The sequence below is a fragment of the Hemibagrus wyckioides genome, linkage group LG20 (genome assembly GCF_019097595.1).
Source record: "Hemibagrus wyckioides isolate EC202008001 linkage group LG20, SWU_Hwy_1.0, whole genome shotgun sequence".
NCBI lineage: Eukaryota > Metazoa > Chordata > Actinopteri > Siluriformes > Bagridae > Hemibagrus > Hemibagrus wyckioides.
This window is the reverse complement of record NC_080729.1, coordinates 14,113,218-14,127,989: the sequence shown is the minus strand read 5'-3', so window position 1 is coordinate 14,127,989 and position 14,772 is coordinate 14,113,218. Positions and strand designations below refer to the sequence as shown.

The following is a 14,772-nucleotide window of genomic DNA, read 5'->3' as shown; positions in this document are numbered from 1 at the left end:
GTTATGCCTGATCTGTGTATGTTGTGTCATTCACACCATGTTTGATTACTATTAAGGAAGCAAAATGTTTCAAGAAAAACATTCCCCACACTATTATACCACCACCACCACAAGTCACTGACCTCTATTGTTGTGAATACTCCAAGTTTGTTGCTAGGACAAATAAAATGTGCTCACATTCAGTGCTGACTAAAGTTCTGAGTTGACATTCACTTGGAGGCACGGAATAAGTGCAAAAACATGTTACAGTGACAGTGTCTTGTTTTTGTTTTTTTTGGTACAGTGTAAAATGTTCTCCTTATTTTCACCCCTCCATCTCTCTCACCATCCTGTATAACCACACGCCGTGTATGACTATATTCTTTCCGAGCTGAAAGATACACAGCTATGAGGTAACACTGTCCACTGAACACAGGAAAAGCCAGGCCTGAAATAACATTTACAACATTATATCTGGACTCCAGACTATTTATGACTCATCCGTCTTTCCTTCTCCCTTTCACTCATCCAAAGAGAGACAAACTGGGAAACAGAAGCAGAAACAAGGTCTTTAGTAGAGCTGGAAAAGAAGGTTGAAATAAAGAATGGCTTGGAAAGAAAGACCAATAGGGAGAGGTGGAGAGGTGAGTGTAAGTCAGTCACACCACTGCACCTCGTGCCAAACTGCCGCCACATCCTCTGAATAGCCTCCGGTTCCTCCACAGCTCCGGGGAGGCAGGCAGCCTGAATAAATAGCTCTCTGCAGGGGTTTATATTTGGAAAGTCCGAATGCTAGATGTTATTACCAAAATAGAGTCTTCTTAGAATTAGAGACAGAATTTAATTAACGATACAAGGCCACATGCTGATGTATGGAGAAACAAAAATAAGGGCAATTATTCTGAAGCTTACATTCTCCAAATTCCTTACACTGTTTTGACTGAAACTAGGTGTGTCCTAATAATAACTTCTCATATACCATGAGACTATAGACATAATAGTGTTATTTTAACCAGCCTGTCATAGGAAACTAACTTGCTAGCCAGTTAGCATTCTTAACTACCTAGCTAGTTATGCTAGTCATACAGATTTTTTACTGAAAATAATAAGAATAAGAATAAATCTCTAAGCATAACTGTGTTTTGTTTAAAACTTATCAAGAATTTCTCTGGCATGTTGAATATATGATAGAAATCATATACTGAAAGTCAGTGAAGGCCTGTTTTGAAAACCTTAACTATTTTTATGATGTTGAACAATAAATTCACAGATTTCCAAAAAAATGTTAAAATGTAAATGACAGAAACATTTACATTTTATTTTCATTTACATTATTTTACATTTTACCCGGCACTCTGGTTTCAATAAAAATGCAAATTTTAAATGCCTCCATTAAAATTAAACACACAAACACATATCCTTCCCTCTCCATTTGCCTACAAGGACTTGATTGGAACTTATATATTTTATGATGTAATAACATGTGCCATGGCTTTAAATAATAAGAACAAATAAAATAAAAAAGAAAATGAAATAATTATCATTACCATTAAAAAAAAAAAGCTGACTGGTGCTAGTATTTTTTAAAATTTATTTATTTATTTATTTATTTATTTATTTATATATATATATATATATATATATATATATTTTGCTTAGTGTTTAGCACGTTTGTCTCACACCTAAAAGGTTTGGGGTTTCTCCCTGTGCATCAGGGAAGCAGTTTCCTTCCCCAGTCCAAAGACCTGTGTTGTAGGCTAATAGGCTTCCACAAATTTGTCCATAATGTGTGAATTGGTGGGTGAGTGTATGTTCCCTGCAATGGATTGGCCTCCACATCCCCTGAGAACTCCTGGAGATCTCTTGGTTCCCCATGAAGGATATGTGGTACAGAACACGGATGGCTGGACGGATGGATGAATAGTACTGGCACATGGAATAAGTCACACAGAGACTTTCTCTGTAATCTATAATTGAAGGTTACCTACTTGGGGATGCAAGGACAGTGCACCGAAGCCCTCTTGAAGCGTGCATGTGGAGTGAAATGCAATGTGAAAAATCAGGAACTCTAGTGCTTCAAAGGCCACTTACTGAATATGCAATATGACTCAAATCTAATTGGAAAAGCTCAGATTTGTACGATAGCACAGACCTAAAAAAAAATCTGATTTTTTTGCCACATTTAGGTCTGATTTGTATCATATGTATGTAATGGTAGCCTTTCGTCACCAGCTTGAGTGTCTGCTATGAACAACCTGTTCTTCGATTTTACGAAAATAGAATCTAATGTCCGTATGCTGCTTAGTTTCAATGCAGCCAGGATTGTTTTTAGCCGCCCTAGAGGGAGATTATCGAGCCATGAAAAGGGCTTATCGTATGTGGCGTACTGAACATTCTCACTCGGCAGAAGCCATCCGAAATCACAAATCAAGCAAGTTTGAAAAAGTATTTGCTTAGGAGCACTCAACCATCTGTCTCGAACTCATCTAAGACTCGTTTGCTCATATTAATCACTGTTTAATGTAGATTTCCTTTCAGAATGCCAGCAAATAATTGTAATGGAATATTTATGACTGATTATCAGTCTATATGGGTTTTTAAAGCAAGCACACAATTTAATTCAAGATTGTTTTTATGTTTTACCACATATTGTGTGTGTGTGTGTGTGTGTGGGAAAAGAGAATAAGCTTGCCAGCCACAAAACCCATATTTACGTTATCAGTATGGACAATACTATTTGATTACATAATTCATTTCAACAACAAAAAATTTAATTCCTGCAGGTTTAATACCATTTAGAATTTCTTCATCATTGTTATTCAACCATATAATTGCTTGTAGCTTAGGGGAAAACCTCAAAAACACATTTTTGTACTACTGTTATGTCACATTTGTCCTGTACAATAACAAACAAAGGTGCAGTCTGGTGCTCACTATCCCTCCACTCCCCTCATTCATTCATTCATTCATTCATTCATTCATTCATTCATTCATCTGCTGTAACTGCTTTATCAGCTTTGCTCTAGATCCAGAACCCTGAGCACGAGGTAGAAACACACCCTGAATGAGATCAGGTTTTATACCCAGGAGCACACAGAGAGAAAAATGTTATATTTTGAATATTTTTTCTTATGCTAGATTGGATTAAAGGTAGACACAAGCAAGTATATACCTTCATGAATACACACTATTGTGCACAGTTGTGTATTTTTTCACGGAGGTTTCCTTTAATCCCTTTCCAATGAGAATTCACAGCAATGTTCCCCAAATAAAACACGACACATGCTCAGTTAACAATGATCTACAGTATTTCAGTGTAGTTCTTTCTGTTCCACCCTCATTCCTTTAGTGAGAACTGACAAAAAGACAGTAACTAGGTCAGTGAGATTCATTTAATCCTAAAGCACCAGCTATGGCATAGGCAGTGTGTGTATTGCTTGAGCAGCAGGTTTAAGTTCCTCATATTTTGTGCTGCCCTGAAAGCAGAATTTTGCTCAGTACTACAACACTGTTCATGGGTAACAAGATAAAGGTACATTATATGTATTTATACTGCACCTGTTTTTATTTGGGGAACAGAATGGACAATGTGGACCGAACGAGGCAGAGTGTCTCTGTTTATCAAACCCACAGTGCAAATATGGCATATACACATGGTGCATGTGCTGTGTTTACAAAAGCCTCAATAAGCAGATGCCATATCACAGCAAGGGAAATATATCAACCTATGAGATGCTCTTTCTCTCCATGATACCTGCTTGTCCTTGTATACACCTTCTCTTTCCTCATTCCTCTCTCCCTCAGCTTTCTCCTCTCCTCCCCTGTGAAAACTGAATATGCCAAGAGGTTTTATAACAGCCTGCTCTGCTGGATTAATGCTTATCTCGTTGCCAGCGTTACAGCTAGAGGTGCAGTCAGACAGTCAGGATCCACTGCTAGCAGAACAGTCAACTCAGAGATCAGTGGATTTGTTACAAAAAAACGCAATCAGAGGAATCAGAGCCAAGACATAGCATGAAGAGTATATTCAGAGTCATGGTGGATCTGTAGTCTATCCCAGGGATACTGGGCATGAGGCAAAGATACACCCTGGAAGGGATGTCAGTCCACTGCACCATGGACACAAACACACACATACACTCGTTCTCACTAAGCTGATCCACCAACTGGCATGTCTAGCTTTTGGGAGTTAGGAGGGAGTTGTAAGAACCCTGACATAACCTGCACAAACACAGTGATAACATACCACCACTGTATAAATAAATTAAGATTGTACATTTATTCATTTAAGTACCACGTCACTTATAAATGGTTACAGAAAAGCTGGAGCTTGTCCCACAGGACTCAGGGTACAAGGCTGGGTACATCCTGGACATGATGCCAGTCCATCACAGGGCACAATCAAACACCCAGACAATTTAGAGATGCCAATCAGCCAACAATGCAAGATATTGAACTGAGGGAGGAAAATAGAGTACCCAGAGGAAATCTGCAAAACACAGGAAGAACATGCAAACGTGTGTGTGTGTGTGTGTGTGTGTGTGTGTGTGTGTGTGTATAAGGTGCTAAGTGCATTAACAACTACAATAGAACTTCAATTACAGCTAAGTGTCCTGTCAGCCTATACTTCTCTCATCATAAGGAAGTGTCACAATTATTGTACATATTAATCACACATACTAGATAGATAGATAGATAGATAGATAGATAGATAGATAGATAGATAGATAGATAGATAGATAGATAGATAGATAGATAGATTAGATAGATACTTTACTCATCCCAATGGGTGATTTACAGTACAAATATGGATCACAAAGATTTGGTTTAAAAATTTAAGTATGCCTTTATTACCGTTATTGTATAGTTTCACCAAACATAGTAACATGGCCGATAGTGAACAATGCCAGTTAGCTGCTAATGTCTGACTGGAACCACCAGTTTTTTGGCCTTTGTCATGTGCCTCGTCATGTGCATTTCTGAGCTAATCTCGTTAATGCCAGAGAGACAATGACTACACAAACATAATCCCAATGATGTCAAGATCTTAAGGTTCAAACTCAAACCTTTTTATTTATATATATATATATATATATATATATATATATATATATATATATATATATATATATATATATATATATATATATATATATATATATATATATATATAGAAGAATCCTAACAATAGACAGAACAACATAAACCACAGAGCAGGTACACTGACAGAGTGGATACTGGATCCACAACCTGCCCAATGCTGTAATGCCATAACGGGAAAAAACAACAATTTAAATGTAATAATGTAGTTTGAAGGATAATTCAGATGTGGACTGTCCATCAAGAAGTTCAGAAACTTTTTAAGGTCACGTTTGACCACATCTTAAGTGTGAACATTCTCACACATTTCAACCGAACACCTCACACACACACACACACACGCACCCCATTTGTTCAGTTGAGAAAGTTTTGCATATCAATCCACATGTTTGTGAACACATGACTGGAAAACAACGAAGAGAAAGTACAGAAAAAGAGAAAAGAAAACAACATTGTTCCTAGCAGTGATCACCGGGGCCCAAGCACTTAAAGTGCAGGATTGTTCATTTCATGTTCTAGCGTTAGCATGTGGATGTTATTATGCCACATCACTGAACATACGTCTGAAATTATGCCAGCAAAATATCAAAAATGTCATGATACTGCAGTTTAACACTGTGGGTATTGTGACATCATACTGACCTAATTTGATCCGAATCTGGATCTAATCCCTCTAGGAGGAACATTAAAGTTTAATAATCTCACTACCTGTTGCCAAGGGGTGGCACTGTGTCAATGAATCACTGCTGGCATGCAATTTCACCCCATCATTCAACATCTGTTTGAATTTTGCACAACACTGAATAAAGTACAGTGGAATTATTCCATATTTCCTGTTTGAGCATATGATCATTTCTCCCCTAGCTGTGACATGGCATCACTGTTAGATATCAAGATCATCATGTCCTTCACAATTTTTCATAAAATAAAAAATTAAATCTGACTAAACCTTGTAAGAATTCAATTAACCCTGTAGATGATGATGATGATGATGATAATAATACACACACACACACACACACACATACATACATACACTATATTGCCTAACGTTTTGGGACACCCCTCCGAATTCAGGTTGTTTTTCAGGGGTTGGGCTTGGGCCCTGTGAAAGGAACTCTTCAGCTTCAGCTGCTTCAGCTTCATACCAAGACATTTTGGACAATACCATGCTCCCAACTTTGTTGGAACAGTTTGAGGATGACCCCTTCCAGTTCCAACATGACTGCACACCAGTGCACAAAGCAAGGTCCATAAAGACATGGATGACAGAGTCTGGTGTGGAGGAACTTGACTGGCCTGCACAGAGTCCTGACCTCAACCTGATAGAACACCTTTGGGATGAATTAGAGCGGAGACTGTGAGCCACACCTTCTCATCCAACACCTGACCTCACAAATGTGCTTCTAGTGGAATAGTTAAAAATTCCCATAAACACACTCCTAAACCTTGTGGAAAGCCTTCCCAGAAGAGTTGAAGCTGTTATAGCTGCAAAGGGCAGGACAACTCCATATTAAATTTATGTGCATGTAAAGGAAGACGCCCCAAAACTGTTGGCAATATAGTGCATACACACATACATACAATAATTTCTATAAAAAAGATAAAAATTAATACATTAATTAAACAAACGTTTTCATTCTGCTAGTGATAGCGATGATAGTGATAGTTCCTCAGCAGCACAGCCTACATAAATAAAGCTAAGGAATAATAAGCATTACTCTATTATATGAGACTATTTTTTTGTTAATGTTAGTGCTTCTAGCTTCTAACGTAGGAGGCTGGTTTGAAGCAAATCTCCCAGGCTGGGTTTTTATTTCTACTCTGCCTCTGATTGTGGCTTTGTATATTAAACACAAGTACACCAGATCTTACAGCTGCATTTGTTGCTTTTGTGTTAAATATCAATCAGCTCAAGAAGCAAGAATCAGCTCAAACCTGTTTCCTCCTAGTTTCTACCTCCGAGTCTCTTATTTCATAAAAATTGAATAAATAATAAGCCTAATATTTATGACAGCACTGTTGCCATTGACTGCCTTTAGTACATCTCTGACATTCTTGGCACTTCTCTACTCTCAGCCCTCCACCTGAATTGATCAGGTAATGAACAGGCCCTGCAGGAGTGGCAGGAAACATACAATTTTGCCAAACATCAGCCAATTAGGACTGAATTTGTGTTACCTAGCCTTGACATTGACTGTGCCGGATATATTTAGACAGTAAGACAGAATGTGGTCTGACCACACCGACCTCTGCACCTCATTCCAGCCAGAAATCCAACATGAATTTTATATTCTTCAGAGCCATATATCTAATCTATACAAAGCCAACAAAACAGTATCATTAGCTGCAAACAGATACGAGGCGTTAGTGTACGTTACGAAACCCAGATGATTTGTGAAGGTGTTATTGTTCCTGACAGATGATATCGGAGAGGAAATGCCATGTTGGCCTGGATGAACCACATTCCATCAGGTTAGTGATACTCGGTATGAATGAGACAACTCTCAAGCTGTGTATTTATCTAACTACATACTGTACCTACTGCACTTACAGCAAACAGTTAACGACAAGAAAGAAGAAAAGAGCAAGTAACAACTATTCACAGCTTTTATTAAGGAAGATTCACGTCATTTCAGATCTCCAGACTTGTGTCGACTTGGCTGAAAGTTCAGGTATTCAAATGAATAAAGTTCATTCTCATATTTTGTAAATGTTTTGCATGTATATATTTTTTGTTGCAGAGTTGATTAATGTGTGTTTTTTCCCTCTCTGTTCAAATACTGACTAAGATCTAATATTCACATCTAAGAAGCTCCATGCAGTACTGCATGCAGCAGTCATCTATTTAGGGCAGTAAATTAATCACCACTGGAGACATATGGTGTATCATGGGTAGTCTGTACACATCTGTTTTCATGCTTTGCGACTCCGGCACAGGGATGAAGAAAGGACGGATGGAGGGATGTAAAGATAGAAACAGTCCCATGATGAATGGTGGAGAGTCAGAGCAGGCTGTTTTCTGGGGCAAAGCTGAGAGGAAAGAGAAGAAGGGGGAAAAAAAAGAGAGTTGTTTTCTGGGGCAGACTGTGAGAGAACGAGGAGAAATTGGAAATGGAAAAGGAGTTGGAGTAGGTTCACATGTCTACCAAATTGCTATCAGTGTGTGTGTGTGTGGGTGTGTGTGTGTGTATGTTTCCTGAGGTCAGGCTAAGTCAGCCTGTCTGTCAAGATAAACGTGAGTGCTGAGTATAGCACAACCCACACACACACACACACACACCTCCTCACAATAATTACTGCACACTAATAAACCCTGAGCTACAATTTCACCCTCTTATCACCACTTGACACCATGACTCTGCCATTTTTTATCCAATATTCTACATGTTCTCCTCCATCATGTTCAAGCGCTTTGAACCAGAAGTGACGTTCCGGAGAAGGCGCACATCCAAAGCACCACCTTCTTCCTAGTCAACTTCCTTTAAATACCCATCTCTCTCTTGCTGATAAATTTTCCACACACGCCACCACCCTGTCTCCTACCCAGTATTCTTTAATGGATGGATCTGCCTGTCGAGTAGAAAGCAAAATCTTCTCATACTCCATGTTCTCCCCACTTCTTTAGATCGTCATTTGTATATTTATATACAGGAAATGATCAGCTTTCCAATGTTAGCAAAATTATGTTTCTACATCAAACACTTCATTCATCTTCAGTAACTGCTGGTCAGGATTAGTCGACCTGGAGTCTATGCCAATAAGACTGGGAGTGTGACAGACTCTGGGACACACTCTGATTGGAATAGTAATATAACATAAGCTAATCCACTTCACGGTTTAGGAGGAAACACAGAACCTGGAGACGTGGCAAGAACATGCATTGCTCCAAACGGACAGTAACCCGAGATCAGATTCAAAACATTGACCCTGGCACTGTGATGCCTGAATGCTACCTACATACAAACACACATCACTTGCACACTCAGGACACACACACCGAGATACACACAATGCAAATGCCCACATGCAAACCTGACACTGAAGGACAAACCTTCCACAGATGATCTTTCTTTTCCTATGTTTAAGATCTTTTAACCAATGGTTACCTACAAGCAAACATTCTGTTCTATTATTCCACTGTATATTATAAACACTTAAGACTTTATTTGATCAGAATATGAATCTTGTTTTTGACTGAAATTCTTCTTTCTACACTAGGGATCTGTTATGACTTCTGAACTGTACTGATATACAGCTTTACTTCTGCTGTCTGTACAGGATTTTGTTAAGCTTTTTGTGATTGTTTTGACCAAAAGCGCTCGACTTTGCTGCAGCCTTTTGTGCTTTTTTTTGTGGAAAACTAAAAAGCAAGCACAGGATTCTTCTTTTAAATGCCTGCTAGTGTTGACACATGTAATTACGTTCACGTGAATTGGAAAGAGCTTCGGTTGAACGTGTGTTGTGATCATGTCGCATGACACCTCTTGGCTCAAACCTGCAGAAAAATCTGCGTTAATTGAAGAAAAACTAAATGGGAGGGACTGATTATGTACCTGTACTGTTTATATATGGTGTATGTTGAATGTTCGTATATAGAAACACTACTAACGTGAAACCGAGTTGCTATACGAGCTCAAAGCACTAATTAGAAATCCACGATAATCCACGGTTCATTGCATCCTCGGGGAAGACAACGTCAAATGTCTCAGTAGATCAATGAGATTATTGGGCTGTTACTTTGAAACATTTCCAGCCAGGAGGAGCCTAGCTTTGACAGACGCACAATTTTGTAATCTGTAAGTTGACATGCTCATATTGAATCTATATAATTTTTCTTACATACATTACAACGTTTGCTGTATTTCTTTTGCTTGCACTCTAAACAATTTCAAGGGTAGATCTTTTGTATGGTAACCGGAGAGCAGAAACAAAAAAGCACCAGTACGGAACCTTTCTTTAAACGGTGTAATAAAATATCTCATCTGACACACGGTTTACAATCGGATGCATTATCAGGACAGATCAGAATAAAGAGCTGTGTTTTAACAGCAAGTTCCTATTGAAAAAGGGGAAATCTTCATCATTGTAAAGGTTTTGTAGTGGGTTGAGTCACATTACTAGATGTTTTAACCCCTTGTAATCGGCTTAGGCTTCCAGCCCAAGCCCCGGATTAATGCCGCCTTCGTGTGCTATTGGAAAGATCCTACTTCCCACTTCTGAAGTGGTAATTACGAGTATGTCATGTTCACATGCTTTGTTGTGGGAAAGGACAGGAACCATGACAGGTTCATTCATACATATTATTTTGAAATTTTTCATTTTAAACCATCACACATATTACTCAGCTAACGAGCTTGCTAGTGATACTGGAATTATAAATGAATAAAATGGCAACACTAACAATTAGAAAAATGAACAAAACCTGGCATTCAATAGAAACTGTACTCCTCCACTGTGCTAAGAGATTACGACTTCTCCTATCTCAGACAATCGAAATGATCTCCGAGTTTCCCAGTCGGAATTACGATTTGAGGGGCTTCCTAGTGGGAAACTGGTATTTACGATCATCCGATAGCATGTGACAGCAGCATAATCCTGTGTCATCTCATTACATCACTGTACAACTCTGGCAAGCAGAGCACCCGCCATATGGATGTGTTCCACTGACTGAACACATAAACCTTAGCGTTGATATAAAATGCATATTTAAATGTAAAGTAAAGCAATATAATAAAAGTAAGGAGTAAAACATGAGCAGGCATGCTGTTATAGCAAAATAATTCATGACCAAGGGCACATACTACCTTGAAATTAAATCTATTTCCATCACAGCACCTCTTATACCCCACAACACCATTAACATTTCTTTTTTTTAATCAGAAAAAGACAATTTTATCGGGTTATAGTTACATTTAATGCTGCGGAACATCCACAAAACAAGCTTCATGTTTTTTCTCTCTCTCGTGATTAAACAGCGAATAAAATGCAGCTCTGCAGCTTATTATGTTACTGAGAAACCACAAAGATTTCTGTCCTGAAAACTTTCCCACGAGAAAAACTTTTACCTCTGACTGGAACTGTGCTGACACTGGAGACTCCTTCCAGACACGCTAAATAAACCGAAATTTCCTCATAAAGAAATCAACATATCAATAATTATATAAAATTATATTATATATATTATATTATACGTTATATTTAATGTTAATATATATAATTATATAAAAACCTGCTTCTGTGGAACATTCGCTGTACAAGTCCCTGTATAATTCGTATTAGAGAAACGGTAACATATTTCTGCACTGCCGTCAGAGCTGCTGATGTAGAAAATTAATTTACGCTTTTTTGATCAGATCTGAGAATTCCACAGTGCCTGTGGCACAGAATACTGAATTTTCCCGAATCTATCTGAGCTGAGAAAACCAGAGAACAGTAACCTGAGCTCAGGATCGAAACCCTAACGCTGTGCTGCAGCTAGGCTAAAGAATTTCCAAAATCTAGAGGAAAAAAACCAATCATAAAGTTTGCGATATTTCATCTTTTTACTTTTTTCATTTTAGTGCACAGACACATAAAAGTGCACAACACCATTTGCATCCTCAAAATGACACACAATGCAAATGTCCACAGGCAAATCCACAGTGCTGTGACACAGAATACTGAATCTCCTGAATCTCTCAGAGCCCAAGCAAAGCTGATATCAGCCATGATAAAAAGTGTGTCTCAGACCGGCAGAAGAAAGAGAACTCCCTGTACCTCTTTGGCCCTCTCCAGCTCGTTGTGTAGAGCCTGCTTGGAAATCTCCAACTCAATGATCTTCTGCCTGAGCATCTCGTTCTCGTCCTCGGCCCGTGTGCGCTTGTCCTCCACGCTCTCCAGCTCGTTGTGTAGACGCACCGACACGTCTTTGGCCACCTGCACTCAGACAGAAGGATTGTGGAGACATTTAAGGTTGAATGAATACATTAACGTGACGTACAACTATGTTCAAGTTCTTTAAAGAAATATACTACACACACACACACCTTGAGGTCCTGCTCTAGGTTACGGAGCAGTTCTCCATCCACATGGCCAGTCTGGGCCACACGCAGGCTTTTCTGCTCTGCCTTGCGCAGTCTGTATTGAAGGATACGGCAGTTCTTGTTGGAGCGGTCCAGCTCCCTGCGCAGCTCCTGTAGCTGATACACCTCCTCTTCCAGGTAGCTGTCCCTGACCTCTTCCATCTCAGCACGCAGCTCGTCCACTTCATCCTAAGACAAGAAACGCAAATAAGAATCAGAGCCTCAAATAAGTGCGAATCAGGACTGAATGAATGATCCAATGCTTCAGAAATATAGTGACATGAAGTCACATGATCAGGGTCACATACTGTATATACTGCAAATAAACATGTGAAATGCACTAGTACTGTACCCTGTATAATGTAATAAGTAGTTTTAACTGATTCAGTTGAGGCAGATTCAGTGCATCAGTAATGGAATCAGCACTGGGATTAAAATGACTGAAGTTTGCAGTCTTCATTAGAATAAAATTCTGAATCCAGATGCAGATTTCGATCCCTAATGAGCAATAGTGGCAAAGAAAAATGACACGAGGAAGAAAACCTTAATCAGATCCAGGCTCAAAAAGGAACCCATTTACCTCAGGATGACACGGAATAGTGCGATGATCAGAAAATCAGAATCTGAATCAGCATTACATTGTGAATCAGCATTCAAACGAATCATTAGAACCAGCATCTGTCCTAACCAGGAATCGCAAATGCTATTCAAATCAAAATATGAATCAGAATCAGATTCTGATTCAGCAGTGGAAGGCTAGAATCTGAACAAGAAATGGGAAGATTCGTTGGAATCTGAAACATCAGTCTAAAGCATCAATAGAATCAACAGATCAATAGATAGATCAACAGATCAATAAATCATTAAATAGATTCTGAATCATTAGTCAGAAGCATCATTGGAATCAAAGTCTGAATCAGCAATCAGAAGCTTCATTACAATCCGAATCTGAATCACTTATCAGAAGCATCATTAGAATCAGAATCTGAATCATTTATCAGAAGCATCATTAGAATCAGAATCTGAATCATTCATCAGAAGCGTCATTAGAATCAGATTCTGAATCATTCATCAGAAGCATCATTAGTATCAGAATCTGAACCATTCATCAGAAGCATCATTAAAACAAGAGTCTGAGTCAGCAATAAGAAGCATCATTAGAACCAGAGTCTGAGTCAGCAATAAGAAGCATCATTAGAACCAGAGTCTGAGTCAGCAATAAGAAGCATCATTAGAATCCGAATCTGAATCATTCATCAGAAGCATCATTAGAACCAGAGTCTGAATCAGGAGAGTAAATCATCATGAGAATGCTGTTTTGTTATGACTGTTTGCTGCTCTAATAAATAAATTAAAAAGTGAATAAAAATATTAGAACATTCTTGTGGATAAGGTGCACTTAAAAGGTCCTTGGTACAGAATAAACAGCATTGATTATGTACATTCGTGCTTCCAGAATTTCGTACACGACCTTCACAAGACGGCGGAGGACAGCGTGGCAGGATCACATGATCTCGCCATATTCTCTCAGTCTGCACACAGTGCTAGCAAACACAACCATACTGTACTCCACACAATCTATACAGTAGGGTCAAAAAGTGCACCAACATCAATCATTTTTCATTACGTACCTCAACCATTAAAAATTGTATTAGCCTGACTACATGTTTTTGTTCATATTAGACATTCAGACCCTAATATTCATAGTCCAATATTAAAAATATATATATTTATACTTTAGGTATAACAGAAATGCAGAATTGTGTTGACCTCGGAAGGAGAGAAAGGAAGAAACAAATATACAGACTGAGTGAGAATGATATCTTTGAAAGTGGGAGACACATCTGGCACATCTGTAAAGATGTGCCCAGAAACCCAACTGACCTGCTCCTGAGGGGAAACGAGAGTTATGGTGCTATAGTCAATTAACACAATGCTCCTGCAGGCCGACGGGGAGCAGTAATAATGTTATAGAAATATTGTGAGTGATAGCATGATGCAATCTGAGAAATTAAATTCAGTTGTTTATCTCAGCCAGAATGGTTTCATATCAACAACTGATATCAGATATTAGCATAAGAACAAGGAAAAATGCTCCCTGAAGAGGACACAGACTGTGTCATTTCATTTCATATTATTATTATTATTATTATTATAAATTTGTATCTGAAGATGGTTTGGGGAAATATATGACCCCCTTCCTACCCCAAATATAACAGATAACATAACATTTTATGATTTTCCTAATCCCCGTTCTGTTAACTCTAGAGGAGGAAAATATATCTATATAGTCAGCTGACAAAAAGTGTTGGAGTAAAGCCAGTAAGCGGATTTAAGACATATGGACAAGGTGTCTGAGTGAGTCTGGTAGAACAAGTGATGCTTTCTCAGGTGTGAAGTGTTGAAATGTGTCCTCAGGGGCATCCATCACATGATCGCATGGGCTTTACGCCATCAGGTCAAGCTGAGTGTTTGACTAGAAATGTCCTTTGCACTTCTCATTAAAATCTGATCATTCTGCAGATGTCTGACCTTTGTGACAAATCTGAATGTTGTACGGTTCTACACTGAACTGTTCTGGTCCTGGTGTAGGCCATGTCATGCATATTTTTAGTATTTTCTCTGCTCT

General features: G+C 38.6%; 1 protein-coding gene across 9 annotated transcripts in view; it reads right to left on the bottom strand.

Annotated features, from left to right (window-relative positions):
• LOC131370614 (microtubule cross-linking factor 1) overlaps positions 1–14,772 on the bottom strand; it is a 67,622-nt gene that overhangs the window by 50,964 nt on the left and 1,886 nt on the right. For all 9 annotated transcript variants that reach the window (XR_009207445.1, XR_009207444.1, XM_058417987.1 and 6 more), the window contains exons 2-3: positions 12,108–12,332; positions 11,839–11,997 (exon numbers count right to left, since the gene is read on the bottom strand). Coding sequence is in view for 7 of the 9 variants with exons in the window: in XM_058417987.1 (XP_058273970.1) it covers positions 11,839–11,997; positions 12,108–12,332 (384 nt within the window). In the remaining 2 variants the exon portion in view is untranslated. The remainder of the gene's footprint in view (positions 1–11,838; positions 11,998–12,107; positions 12,333–14,772) is intronic.